Below are 15795 nucleotides of genomic sequence, written 5' to 3' on the forward strand. Positions count from 1 at the left end.
AATGTATCATTTACATTCCTACCACAGGAAGCTGCAAGACAGAAATCTACTTTTGTGTTAGACTCTTCTATTTGCATGGCGGTTTAAGCTAGAGAATTTGAAGTGCTTTCCTGTGTTCTCTGTAACCAATATCCTGTTTTGTATCGGCTCTTGTGATCACATATTCTTCCTTTAGACTGTTACTGGATTATTCCATGAACTCCATGATGTTGCTTTTGTGCTTGTTGCATTGAAAATCTGGTTAAGTTCCATATGTTAATTTAAACAGTTTTTGTGTTGATTCTACTGATTAGTTTTTATGGGTTATTATTCTGCTAATGTATCTGGTAGTTAAACACAGCTCCCAAAGTTTACCAGTAGTTAAAGAATGCCAACAAGTTAAATTGTACAAAGACTTTTTAAATTAATGTTTACATTGAGAAAATAAGCTAACCTAGAGACAATGAAATGAAGAATCGGGGTAATACTAAACATTGGATTTTACTTCCCTATATCATAGCAAAATGTAAATATCTTGGCTTCCCAAAATATGTTCTAGTCAAATGAGCAGTTACATTTACATATTTTCCTTTGAGATTGTATTGTTACAAGGCTTGACTAGAAATATGTGGCAGTTTTGGAGATTCTTAATTTGTAGATTCAATATCTCACCATACACCCAGCTATTCCCCGCGTTCATTTGTTAAAACCTTACAGGCTTCCTGAAAATGACTTTTCTTTAAAAACGTAATTTCTTTATTTTCATAAACAAATCTAATTTAAACACTAAAGGTGCCCATAAAGGCTGCAATTTAGATTGATGTTCAGTTAAGACTCCTCTTATAGGGTACAATTATTGCAATTGAAAAAAAAAAAAACAAGCGGATCATGTGTGTTCATCGCACAAGTTTCCACAGAAATCCAAAACTACTTCATCATAAGTTTTTCTGGATTGTATATCTTTTGGTCCCATGATCACTGAATATTATAACCAGTTTACTTAGGTGAGATATGTAATATAAGAAAATGTCACTGAACTTCATTGATGTTCAGGACCAGTTGCCACGAAGGTTCCAAACAGGAGAGTTTTTTCATCATGTTCATTGCTGGCTTTTATTCAAACTCCTAGCAGCATTGTCAAGGTCCCTCCCAAGTAGGCTCCCAATTTGAATGAATGGTAAGCTTCTAGAGGAAGGGGGGCTTGACAGTGCTTTTAAAAAGTTTGTAAAAAATCCTGTCCTGAGTAGGAGAAAGGATCTAAGCAAGAGAAGCAGAATGGCATCTTATATTTCACCTGTAAGCTGAAGATTGTCATTGCAATAATACATCTTTGGGCAGTAACATTTAAGACATGACACCAATATGAAATAAAAAATATCTGGATGATAGATTATTTTCACATAATGCTCACTTTTCTTAAGTTTAAATTTGAAATGGTGCAATGGGACATTTGCAATGTCCATCTTTTCTCTTTGCTCTTGAAATAAAATTAGATGTTTCTGGCTGTCTCACTTGACTACTAGAAGATATGGTTGAATGTAGCCTTTTATGCAATGAGCATTCATCTTTAATGAGAGTAATCAGAACACTTTTGGATGTCCTTCTGTGGAGGAGTGTTTGTGAAGCTCTGAATGCCTTTAATAGCAATATCAAGAGCCTCAGGCTGAAAGTGCTTGTCCAATAAATGAGCATTGATCTATCCAGACATGTTTGAGTAATTTCCTGTCACATCTCCCCTCTGGTTTGTCCCACATTTGGAGCTCAAAGAGTCATTATTATTGTTCCCTAAAAGTGAATTAATTGAATCCTTTGTTTTACATACTTTTTTTTTTTTTGCTTTTTAATTTTAGATTGAAACCGCTGGACATTGAGTTTATGAAACGTTTGCATGAAAAAGTCAATATCATTCCTCTCATTGCAAAAGCTGATACCCTCACACCAGAAGAATGCCAGCAGTTTAAAAAACAGGTGAGACTAAATCAGCCTAATATTTCATTTGAGGAAATGCAACTCCTTGTATAGTTTGATTAAACCAATGACAAAACGGAGACAAGTCTTGACATTCCCAGCATAAGTATTCATTTACTGCATTCCTTCCTAATAGATGTTCAACACCACCATCAAGGTACATACGAAAAATTAAAATGATGAGCTCAAAACTGCATAATCTAATGTATGTCTATTGCTAATCTGTTTAGAATACAAAGTAGTGGCATATTACAACAAAAGCACACACATTAAACTAAACTATCTAGGTTTTTGAACTTTGGGAGCAAATACCTCCACACAGAGAATGTCCTGGATGGGATTGCCCCATGGCGCCAGCACTGTAAGGTTTGCAATACTAGCCACTTTGCCACTGTACTGTCTGGGTACAATCTCTGGCCCATGGTATTTTTTTTGTTTCCCTGATGTTGATGGATCAAATGCGTCGGAGTTGGTGCCAGTAAGACTGAAATGTATTTGCCTGGCTTTAAAAGCTTCAGGATGAATAATTTGTGTTTCAATTCTCCTCTTCTGTACAGCGCAACATATATCACGGTCTCATTAGTTCAATCCAATGCATTGTTGTACTGTGATTAATATCTGATCGTTTTACTTTGAAGTTACACTCAATGATTGTGTGTTGAGTAATCATTTTCTTTTTTCGCTCTGAATTCCCCACCTTTAATACACCTGGCATTATGCTCGATCATTAAAAGCAAAGTGCTTTGCATTAGTTACAAACTGTAAAGACAGCTGAAAATGCTATTCTAAATTATACCCTTTTTTTGATTACCAAAGCAGGTTACTTGCCTGGTATGCACTCATGTAAATGAACAGGACTGAAAGGAACTGTGGCAAATTAACAGAAATTATATTTTACTGTAAACTATTGAATGCGTAAAGCCTTATGTAAAACATCATTCAAATGTAATGTCCTGCCTTTTAAAGGAAATGTGATATACAGTGCAGAATTCAGATTCTCTTTTATAAACTCCCTTTTGCCCATCATTTGATATCTGTCAAGTTGCGTCCATTTAGCGGAGCTTTGAATTTATTCCGTCGTCCTGGCTGGTGGACTGTGCACTGTATCTATTGCCCCAAAGTGAATTTGAACTAATTGTTCATGAGTTTATTGATGAGATGATGAATTATGTTATTGATATGGCAACGTTGTTGTTAGTCAGGGTCTGCCCATTTGGAGTCCACTTGAAATTTGACGCTAACAATTTCCGGTCTAGGCTAATTTATTAGGCCTTTTCTAGGATAGATTATATTGGACTTTTATTCCTCCTCGTATGATGTGTAAACTCTTCCAGTCTTGCCATGTGTTCACTAAATTAGTGGCCTTTCACTGTTTGTTCTGAGTTACTAGGCATATTCGGTTGTAACGCGGCTTACACACTCTTACCGTTATTATGATAGTGCGAGTAATTACCGTTATTACGGTACCTTTAACGCCAGCTCCTGGAGCTGCCAGCTGAAATCCGGGTTAGGATTACTGTAATAACGATAATACTTTCAACGCTGCGTTAATGTAGAGAGTAACCCTGACAATTGAATACGCCCCATAGTTAGGGAAATAAGTTCTTGTGTAGTGATGAGGTGAACAAAGAAATGGTAGATGTTTTTGTTTTAAATGATATGGGCTGTTTTGTTTTTTTGTTGTTTTTTTTTTTTGATAGTTTGCTCAAGTCTTCAAGCTAGCAATATGGGAATATAAAACCAGCATTCTAGTCATATAAAACGAGATCCACTGGCTTTCAGCAGAACCTAGTAAGTAATAGGTATAGAAAGGAACTTTTCTTACTCACCTGGACAAATCCTTGTGCTGTGAATTAGCTTTTCAACTAGGGGCCCAATGAGCAAAACATGCTGTATGACTAAGTGCTGATTCAGAATGACTGTCATCCTTAATGTTGGTTTGTTTTTTTAAACTGGTGTTTCCTTTATTTTTATTTTTTTGTATTGCAGATAATGAAAGAAATCCAGGAACACAAAATCAAGATCTATGAATTTCCAGAAACAGATGATGAAGAAGAAAATAAATTGGTGAAAAAAATAAAGGTTTGCATTAGAATTAAGTACATGTTTATTATAGCTACTTAACAGTGCATGTTTTCCATATGTCTTTGCTGGAGCACAGGTGTACTCATTACTGACTGACACATTTTGAAAGATCCACAGTTGGTCCTAATTATATCACTGGTCACCTGGAAAACCTGCACTGTTAGGGGCACCTGAGGACTTGGGAAACACTGACACAAGGTTTAATGATTTTACCTTATTGTCAAAACCACAGTTACGTCGTTATATGATGAAATAGTTCAGGTTTTCCCAACCTTTTTTATACTGGGAACCCCCTACAGATTTCCCTCCCCCCCTGTGAACCTTGAAATGTCTCACAGCGCTTCACCACAAACACACGGTGGTTTTGTTTTTTCTTGATGCCCAGTATATGTAAATCCAATTTTGATGTAATCATTGCCATATTTTATTTTCTTCCATTTTGAGAGATTGTTTGTTAGTCAAAAATATGATTTTGGAGGAGGAGTTAGTAATTCATCACATGGCTGATCAGATTCAGAAGTTACTGCAGTGTGTGTGATTCAAGGCCAACATTTTTTTACTTCCCTTGTTTAACCAACGATTATTTGTCAATTCTAGCCAGAAAGAGGTGATTAGTTATCTTTCTTTATATTTGTTGTTAACTAGATAGGAAAAATGTTTTTATTTTTGTTGAAAAGTGTACCTTGTCTGGTTAGTGAAAGCATGCACTTCAGAAGGAGGCTGTGAAAGAAATGAGTGGCCCTGAAAAAAATGCTGCAAAGAATAAACTCCAATGTAGTACAGTAAAGTTTCATATCTCCAGATACTGTAGGACTACAAGTACCTTGCTAGCTACACAAAAAGTGACAGGAAGTGTTAAAATGATCAGAATGGCCTGACTCCCTGGCTGGACTTGATATGTCACCTGACAAGTAGATCCTTCCATTTGACAATAAGAACAAAAGTGAAGCCACTAGATTACTTCAAGTACTCCTAGGGGTTCCTGAACCCCTGGTTGGGAATCACTGAATTAGTTAATACTGGGTGTTTTTTATATTTAAAGAAATGGTTATTCTCCACAGTTTAATATTTTGGTTTATTCAAACATACCTTTTTAATGGTATTAGTGCAATTGTTTGCCACAGTCCCTATAAATAATATATCATACTTTTCAACTGTCAGAATTTTGTCCTGACTGGTGGAACTATCACTGGGTATGTCCTCTGTTTCATGTTCAGTCATGGCCTTTTTCCTTTCATGTCATACCCTTGTACGGCCCTGGTTGGTAGGTGTATTGGTGGCAGGAGTGTTGGCAGTTGGTGTGAGAGATTAGCCCAAGCTGAAACAATGCATTAGGTCCCTAAAGACTTTTTTAGCCAATGCACAGAACACAAATTAATCCACTAGGTCTATTAACTTGACCTTCATCTTTATTTTATTGGTGAGGTACCTCAATTACTTTCACCTATTCATGCAATAAGTTGTTTGTTTTGTCATTTAGGACCGTTTACCTCTTGCTGTGGTGGGTAGTAACACTACCATAGAAGTGAATGGCAAACGAGTAAGAGGAAGGCAGTATCCATGGGGAGTTGCAGAAGGTAATACAATACAAAAACCATCAAAGATGCATCCATTATGTTTGTTTTTTGTCTCTTATTTAGTTCCAGTATCTGCAATCTGCACACTACATTTCACTTGTGCTGTTGAACTAGAGTTTTTGAGTCTTTTTTTCCAAAGATATTCACATCCAAAATTTTTATTGTAACTTTCAACACAGAGAGCAGAGTAAAGTTTAAATTCCTGGCATAAGATCTTGTTTTTTTGGTTTTGTTTTGTTTTTTTAATGAATCTTCATTTTATTGTATATCATATTGCTTACTGGCTTGTAGTACAGTTTTTCTGTTATATTTATGGTATAAATGTTTTGGTATTAACTTCATGACCATTTCTGAGGTGAACACTCCGGATAAAATAAGTAAAATAAATGTGTTTATCTGCAGTTAGTAGTTGTAGCTCTTCTGAATGTAAAGTAACCTGCGGTTTGGATTTAGTGGTCCTCCAAAGAAAAATATGCAGATTTGGTGTACATATGAATTACAGAAAACACAAATCAGTGAACCTGTTCTTAGGTTTTGCATAACAAAATAAATATATATATATATATAATTACACATCATTGTAATGCATAGTTTTGAAAGCCAGGAATTACAGTAGTCAATATATCTTTTGATTTTAGTTTTCTGCCCCTTCTCCGGGGTAATCTACAGTTGTGAGTGTTAATCGCACATGTGAATATTCTAGAACACTGTAGCCCTTTTTCCTTATTGTATAGTCCTTCTCTCACTCCTTAAACAGGAAAAAGCCATGACAATATCCAACGTCATGAATTGGCAATAAAACAAGGAAACACACTTAACTTATAAAAGCTAATGTGTATGTTATACAAAAACTGATGTGCTTTATGAATGATGCAGGCAGCTTTGGTAGAGAATATTGTTTCTTGTGTGACAGAAAATCACTCTACTTTATGTGCAGGCAACTAGTTGTGTTCAAAAGGCTAAAATATACATCCACACAAAGCTCCAGTGTCACATGTTCAGTAACATGATTGTATGTGCCTGGAAATTTCTGGTGCTTCATTGCTTTTCATTGTGTATTGTATGTATGTATGTATGTATGTATGTTTGTTTGTATGTATGTGTGCATGTGTGTGTATGTATGTATGTATATATATATGTGTGTGTGTGTGTGTGTGTGTGTGTGTATTATACACTTTTTTTTATTTAGCCTACTGAAATATTCAGTGTAGAGGGAAAAAACTGAAAGCTTGGACAGTTTGAACAGCGGAAGTACTTTGGCTCTTTGATGGCAGGAAGCATAGCTTTGGCATGGAAAATCAAACATCTGCACTGGAAAAAGAATTGTCTTTGATACTTTTTGTTTCATAAAGTAATATTCTGTTTTCTTAGGACTAAAATGATCTTTACACACCTATGCAATTTTACTTCAGATGCAATTTCTGTGATGATTTCACTAATGATCGAAAATACTTTTGAACATGCCGATTCATGTGTACACACCTACACAATTTACCTTTAAGATATGTGATCTTCATCTCTCATACCCATCTGCTGAAAAGATCATGACTCTACCTATCTGCCTACGCTGCTGGCCATGAGTGTATACATACTTCCACGTTTGCTGAACATAGTTGTTCATGATGTATAGCAAGTTTAGAGAACCAAATCAACAAATGCGATGTGTTTTGGTACAACAAAACATGACCATGAGAGCGTACATACACTTGCAAACAAAGAAATGGTTGTGAGTCATGTAATCTGCGACATAATTGCTTAGATGTGTCCCAATCTTAAGACTCTTGCTAACATAAGGTCTTACTTGGGAGGTGGGATCTTGTCTTTTGTTATTCAGTACAAACTAGTTCCCTCCCTTCTATCCCATTTTATCGTGTTTTGAATTATGCAAGTTTCGAGTATTAGTTATGCATTCTATTATATATATATTTTTCAGATAGATATATATAGATATATAGTTGTCGAATTATGCTGGTATATGGTTGTATGCCGTAACGCCACTTCTCAATAATTTACACACACACAGATTTTGGAAGGGTCATGTTAATTTATCATCTGAATTAAGCAATTTGTACATCTTAAAATGTGAGCATACAGTCAGTGACTAGCGGATATGCTGGGACTGTAGCTCAACTATACATGGTGAGACACAGGCTTCCAAAGCCTGGTCTGTCTTGGAGTGAAAAGCTATGTACTTCAGTGCAGTTTTACATACACCGATCAGTCACAACATTAACATTGAATAACATTGATTGTCATATTAATGACACCTGCCAAGGAGTAGCATATATTAGGAAGCAAGTGAACAGTCCGTTCTTGAAGTTCATGTGTTGAAAGCAGGAAAAATGTGCAAGCATAAGGATCTGAGCAACAGAGTACAGTCAATGGGCAAGCTATAATGTTACATAGGCAAGTGTAAGGATCTGAGCGACTTTGACAATGCCCGAATTGTGATAGATAACCGGTTTAGAACATCTCCAAAATGGCACGTCATGTTGGGATTGTACCTACCCTAAGTGGTCCAAGGAAGGACTAACAGTGACAGAATCAAAGGGTGCCCAAAGCTCATTGATGCATGGGAAGTGAAGGCTAAACCATCTGGTACAATCCCCCAGAAAATCTACTGTAGCACAAATTGCTGAAAAAGTTAATGATGGTTATGATAGAAGCATGTCAAGACACACAGCGCATTGCGGCTTGCTGTACATGTGCAGACTGGTCAGAGTGCTCGCGCTGACCCTTGTCCGCCGCCAAAAGCCTTTACAATGGGCATGTAAGCACGGAACTTGACCATGAAGAAACGGAAGAAGGTGGCTTGGTCAGATGAAGCGCGTCCATCGTGTGGATGGCTGGGTGCTTGTGTATCGTTTAACTGGGGAAGAGTTGGCACCAGGATCCACTATGGAAAGAAGGCAGGCCAACGGAGGCAGTGTAATGCTCTGGGCAATGTTTTGCTCGGATACCTGGGGACCTGGCATTCATATGGGTGTTAGTTTGACATCAGTGGCGCACGCAGGGGGGGTTTCTTTTTCTCCAGAAACCCCTCCCCTCAGCGAACCAACGGAACTGTACAGCAGCCGCGGCGCTGTCAAAGAAGCGTCCGCGGCAGTGCTATATTTTAGTATAATACAGCACTGCCGCGGATGCTGCTTGACAGCGCCGCGGCTGCTGTAGAATTCAGACTCGCCGAAATGGAGCTGTTGCGCAGCTCCCTCTCGCAATATTTTTTTTTTCCTAGGGGGGGGCGGAAACCCCCTCTTCTAAATCCTGCGTTCGCCCCTGGACATGTACCACCTACCTAAACATTGTTACAAACCAAGTACACCTCATTATGGCAACAGTATTCCCTGATGGCAGTGGCTGCTTTCAGCAAGATATTGAGCCCTCCCACACTGCAAAAATTGTTCAGGACTGGTTTGAGGAACAGGTCAAAGAGTTCAAGGTGTTGACTTGGCTTCCAAATTCCCCAGAGCTCAATCCAATCGAGCATCTGTGTGATGTGCTTTAAAAACAAGTACGAGCCATGGAGGCCTCACTTTGCAACTTACAGGACTTGATGTATCTTCTGCTAATGTCTTGGTGCCAGTTACCACAGGACACCTTCAAAGGTCTTGTGGAGTCCACGCCTCAACAGGGCAGAGCTATTTTGTCTGCAAAAGGAGGACCTACACAGTATTATGCAGGTGGTTTTGATGTTGTGGCTGATCAGTGTATATCAATTGTGCATTGCCCTGCTCTTAAAATATGGACATATCAATTGCTACAAAGATCATGCCTTTTCTGCTTGCTACATTTCTTCTACTTGCAGGCAAATACGGAGCACAACTATTTTTTGTCATCAGAACAGACAATGCTTTAGCCAATAAATCGCTAATTTCAGGTTCACTGAAGCTGAATGCACATTGCATCAATGTTAAACCTCCCACTGGTTCAAACTTGTATAAAAAGTATAAATTGTATTTTCACAGCAGCAGAAGGGGATCATGTAATGTAAGTATGTACAGTGCAAAAAACTAGTTGGATTCCTCACAACAAAAACTATCACAGCATACCACAGAGTTCATCATCTTATATCTCCCCCAGGTAGTTGGCAACAGACAGACTCCCCCTATAAATGATGTGCACATAACGTTATCAATTGATCTCAGTTTCCTTAGAATGTTTTCTTCTTGGAAAGCTGTGTTATTGTAAGTCTAAGAATCCAGGTGGTTTGTTGCTGTACCCCAGCCTGAAATGATTGAGTGGAGCAGATGTGTTATACTGTGCTAACTGTTAACTTAATTGTTAAAATTGTGTTTCACTTTCACAATTTTGAAATGTTTGTTTATTTTTTTGGCACATCTTTTAAGTAGTAGTTTAATTGTAAGCTCATTAATTTTTCTTTTTTACAAAGCAATTGCAGGTGTCAAAATAATAAGATTAATTCTTGTAGTTCTCCGTAAGTCTGGTGACTGGAAAAATAGCTTTCGTCACAAATACATCGTTTTCCAAGATATCTTTAGTAATCAGAACTACACTCTGAGCAAGAGGGTACATGGGAAGTTGCATGACTGTTGTCACACTTTTGCAATGGGCATTCTAGTACATGTAACAGGACCCCTAGTAGCAGAAACTGGGCATAATCATGAAATGTGTACATTATGCTTAAAACACATGTCCACATTTTGTTTTATTGAATAAGTAAACAATAGACCCAACAAACATAAGGGGCGTATTCAATTGTCTGCGTTACTCGCAAAAGTAACGCGGCTTGCACACTATTACCGTTATTGCGGTAATAGTGCACGTAATTACCGTTATTACGGTACATTTAACGCTGGCTTAGAATTACCGTAATACCGGTAATACTCTTAACGCCGCGTTACTTTTGCGAGTAACATGGACAATTGAATATGCCCCAAGGTCTTTTTTTACCAGTGAAATTGCATGGTATTGTGTATTAAATTTAATAAGTTAAAACTTTTACAGCACTTGACATATCGTTTAAGATTTAGGCATATATACCGTTTATCATTAGTATCATGTATGTATTATAAGATGAATGTGTGGTTTTATAGAATCCCTTTTACAAAGGTGTTACAAAGTCAGTGAGCTATACTCTGCAAGCACAGAGCCATTGGTTTTGTAACAAATTTCTGGGGCATGATATGCCATCATTAAGATTGTAGACTTGTCTAAAATCCTGAAATGAGGTAGAGGGCATAAAGGGAGACGAGTGGTCTGACATGATTCATCAGGTAGCATCTGTGTGTAGAATATTTATAACCACTGTAAGTACAAGCTCATAATGTGTTCCTAGCCTGTACAGATGGTTGGCATAACCGGTCTAGCATATGTGTTGCCCCATGCTAGCCTGAATTAAAGAGACTCCATCCCATATTTTTATTTTCCCTTTGAATTTGTCTGATGTAAAAATATACTTGGTACAGAACTTAATTGCTAGTAAGTTTGTTTGCTGTACAGTTGCTTTAATCTCTCTTCTCTTCCCTATATATCTATTATTTCCCCCCAGTGCTAGTCTGTTGATGTTATGGGATAGCCTAACAAAACAATAGCGTGTGGGTGTGGCCTAGGGGCGAGGGGTTTGTGACATTGGGGACAGGATATCACGTCATAAGAACTTCCTCGGTTTGCTCAGTATGCACATACATTCTCCTGTGCTGAGCACAATTAGCCAAAGAAGACTTGAGGCATTCTAACTTCAAATGTTTTTTTTAGCTTATTTATGCCTAGTACAGGGAAAAGAATGTTATGTAAATTATCTCTTTGTGCAGACTATAAACAAGCACAGTGAGTTGTCCGACACCATACATTAATGCTCAGTGACAGCCACGTGTAGATGTGACTTACAAATGAAATCTGTATATGTAATATCACAAAATTAGTAAACCTGTCTATAACTCAACTACATAAAACAGAGATCAATAGAGTTTACCATTTTGTAATGGAGCGGTTTGTCCAGCATTGCACATACAGAAGCAAACATTGGGCTAGGCCAGTGTTGGCTAACCTGTGACACTCCAGGTGTTGTGAAACTACAAGTCCCAGCATACCCTTCCAGCAATAGGCTGCTATATATTGGCAAAGCATGCTGGGACTTGTAGTTTCACAACACCTGGAGTGTCACAGGTTAGCCAACACTGGGCTAGGCCATTGTGAAACATGTTATTTGTCCTTGATTCTTCAGACATAGTTGTGGTGTTTTTAAAATCCTTATTATTTTTAAGAGTTAAACGTGTAGCATTCATTTTATTGTTGGGCATGTTTACTATGTGTGGTTAGTAAATGACATTGTCACCTCATGTGGGATCAGACAAGCCTGTATTGTCTGCACTAGCACAATGTGTCTCTTTCAGTAATGTATCCATCTCTGGTGGTGCAAGGCTAATTTTTGACCCATATAAATGCCCGTTTCTTTCTGATTAGTAGGCTGCATTGTTTGTTTTGTTTTTTTGTATGGCTCGTCAATATGCTGTATAACAAACAAGTTTACTTTGGGTTTTTTTTTTTATTTTGCTTTTCTTTCTGTTATGACAAGGTTTTCTTTATCTAGGATACTCTGACTACATGTTTAAGCAATGCATTTGTTACGTTTGAACTTTTGTGTACTGAAAGGTGATACTGTTAATATCCAGTAGATGTTGAAGGCATGTGAATTCCATTTGGTTATAGCTGTTGCTTTTCATCATTCTTTTTGTACTGATCTAATCTTTTCCATTTTTTCTTTTAACAGTTGAAAACAGTGAGCACTGTGATTTCACTATTCTGCGGAACATGTTGATAAGGTAAACGGACCCGACATGATAAATTGCTGATGCAGCATTGTTTGGTACTGCGATTTCAACTTTGAAGTGTGTGTTAATATAAAATGCGATGATGATATGATGGTACACATACAGAGACTTTACACAACTTTTATACGTTTGCTGTCATTTATTGACTTCATATATGCATTAATGGCAAGGATCAAGAAATCACAATTCCTTAAACATTTTCAGAAGAAGGCAAAACAAAAATCACCAGAGTGGCAGGTGACCATTATACCTTGCAAGGGGAAGGGAAAAAATATTTCTTGCATGGTAGTGATTTGGTTAATTCTGTGGATCAATCATACACATTATGCTGTTTATAACAAGATAATATTTTTCAGCGTTCAGCCACCATATATAATCATCACCATTTATTTATATAGCGCCACTAATTCCGCATGGCGCTGTACAGAGAACTCATTCACATCAGTCCCTGCCCCATTGGGGCTTACAGTCTAAATTCCCTAACATATACACACACACAGACAGACACAGACTAGGGTCAATTTGTTAGCAGCCAATTAACCTACCAGCATATTTTTTGGAGTGTGGGAGGAAACCGGAGCACCCGGAGGAAACCCACACAAACACGGGGAGAACATACAAACTCCTCACAGATAATGTGGTGTGCAGCCACCACCACCACCAAGGCCACAGTTTTTAATGACAGCGGATAAACTGTGTGGCCATTGCTGGTGCTTGCTGGGTATTTGTGCTAGTTTTGCAGCATGGTGGAAATGTGTGATGTGTTAAACACTGCAGGATACATACTACCATTATAATGCCACACATTTTACTATTTTTGTACACTTTGCCACACAAAAATGTTTTTTAATTTGCTGGCACCTATGTTGTGGCCATGATCCCAAAATTGTGAGACATTTGTCTAGATTAATATGCCGATGTAAAACTGTAACTCCTGTCACCTTGACTATAAGAAATTTATTTTTCTGTAACACTGTTAATTATTGGTTGCTTCTAACAGTGCACTTCCTGTTTGAAACCCAATTGTGTTTTCTGGCTGTCAGTGATTGTCCATCTGTGTGGATTATGCAAATTAAGTTTTTTTGCAGCAATTACAGGTGTATAGTCATGTATAATAGTTTGGTTTGCATTTACCACTCTCCCAGCACATACGGGGGATCAGACAACCATCTGTAAATTACTACAGGGTTACTTTTATTTCTGATTTTTCAAGACCAATTGTTCAAGTTGATGCTTTCAGTTTAACCAAGATATCGGTATAATACGGAGACAATTTTCATCCATGAGTGAAGAAAAAACCTTTTATGTTGTGATTACATATAAATGTTTTCTAAAGAGCACAAGATAACGTCTAAAATCTGCAATAATTATAAACCTAATTAATCCAAGAAATGAAACCTGAGGCTAAATGTGTTATTCAGATCATGTCTTGCCTTATTTATTCTTCATTAGAACTCACATGCAAGATTTGAAGGATGTCACCAATAATGTACATTATGAGAACTACAGGAGCAGAAAATTGGCCGCTGTGACTTACAATGGTGTGGATAACAACAAAAATAAAGGACAACTAACAAAGTAAGTGTCTGCCACAGTGTACAGTGACATCACTGGCTTTTCTCTTCTGGTTTAACATCTATCCATTTCTTTCCATTCCATTTCTCACTTTGTGCCATGATATGTTTCACATATTCTCTTTTCTGGTCTGTCATTCCATCTACCATCATTGCATCTGACACCACCATTTTCATGCAGACATATGATGCATTCTGTGTGCGATAGATCAGTGTAGGTTTTGAACCTAGTTTGACTTCTGTCATTTATGCTGCTGTGTAGTGTTTCATTTATAGCTAAATGCTAAAATAAGTGGCTTCAGAAAAGATGTAGCAAGAGTGGAGATGGATACAGAGCTCTACTCTCCTAAGCCGTTGTTGCAGTAAAAATGAATTTACACCAATGACTTCAGACCTAGTAATACCCCATTCATACTGCACCAAAAACCCGGGTTTTTGCAGAGGCACGCTGGAAAAACCCGGGTCTTGGTGCAGTATGAATAGTCCAACCACAAAATCCCGGGTCTAAAATCCCGGGATTTAGCGAGGGGTAATTCCCGTGTTGGACCCCGCTAGCCTGCAGTATGAATGGTGTAACCCGTGTAATTCCCGGGTCTCACCATTCATATTGTAAAAAAAAAAAATTGAGGTAAAAAAAAAAAAGATTTTAATTAATAAAAAATTACATAAGAAATGTTTACTTAACTTATTTTCAGCCAGCGGTGTCTCCGGTGCGTTGCCGGCTGTCAGGGGGACCTCTGGGTACTAAAATGACGTCATTTCTAATGGACTAGAAATGACGTCATTTTAGTACCCAGAGGTCCCCCTGACAGCAGGCAACGCACCGGAGACACCGCTGGCTGAAAATAAGTTAAGTAAACATTTCTTATGTAATTTTTTTTTAATTAAAATCTTTTTTAACACTTTTTTTTTTCTAAAACCCGGGTCGGGCAGGTGCAGTATGAACCCGCCCGACCCGGGAATCTTGTTATCTTTACTGCCCTGTGCCCCGGCAATATCCCGGGTTAACTACCCGGGATATTGCCGGGGCGGCAGTATGAAAGTGGTATAACACATAGGCAGGATTAGTTGTTTGGATGCACACAGTGCTGAAGGAATGTATACTAGTAGGTCTGCAATGAAAAGGAATGTGCAGCACAGGCTGATGGTTAGCTTTCTCTGTAGTACAATATCTGTTTTTGATCTGGGTTGAGGCTAGACAGTTCAGGATGGTGTTGGCGTAGGAGTGATTAGATTCTCTGATTTTGTGCATACAGTGCCACCTACTGGCTTACTGAAGGAAACTGTACTACAATATTTAACTTGTGCTCTAGCAATTCAGTAGTGGTTCTGTGACGCATATTAAATCAGAATGCACCAATTAGACCGTGTTTTAATCTTCTCATAGATTACATGTTATTCTTTAGCGGTTGTAATCATGGGTGACATTGTATCTGAAATATAAAGCATACTTCATTTAACAGTTGACTATTTTCAAAGTACTTTGTGAATGATTGGAAATATATTGCTGTAAACTGAGTTTGTAATTATGTAGATTAGTTTGTGAACAAGTAGCTTGTGTATTTCTGTTTTCTTTTATATTTATATTACATTAAAATAAAATTGATTTATTATGGAGGGCTTGCTACCGTGAGTGCACACTTGTAGGTTTTGTCTAAATAGCCCAATTGCTTTAGATAATCATCTGTCCTGGTTAGCCGATGCTGATAATTAACCAATTGGATTGTCAGTCAAATTGATGACCAAAATAGTATCATATGTGGCCAGTTTAAGATATCCTACATATTGTTATTTTGAGAGCAAATATAGGTTCTAGGCCAT

At 37.7% G+C, this 15795-nt stretch overlaps 1 protein-coding gene across 2 annotated transcripts in view; it reads left to right on the top strand.

Moving 5' to 3' along the window:
* SEPTIN7 (septin 7) overlaps positions 1-15795 on the top strand; it is a 64868-nt gene that overhangs the window by 38228 nt on the left and 10845 nt on the right. For both annotated transcript variants that reach the window (XM_075212552.1, XM_075212553.1), the window contains exons 5-9: positions 1830-1947; positions 3937-4029; positions 5513-5609; positions 12340-12391; positions 13853-13978. In XM_075212552.1, coding sequence (XP_075068653.1) covers positions 1830-1947; positions 3937-4029; positions 5513-5609; positions 12340-12391; positions 13853-13978 — 486 coding nt within the window. The remainder of the gene's footprint in view (positions 1-1829; positions 1948-3936; positions 4030-5512; positions 5610-12339; positions 12392-13852; positions 13979-15795) is intronic.

The sequence above is a fragment of the Mixophyes fleayi genome, chromosome 5 (assembly GCF_038048845.1).
Source record: "Mixophyes fleayi isolate aMixFle1 chromosome 5, aMixFle1.hap1, whole genome shotgun sequence".
Classification (NCBI taxonomy): Eukaryota; Metazoa; Chordata; class Amphibia; order Anura; family Limnodynastidae; genus Mixophyes; species Mixophyes fleayi.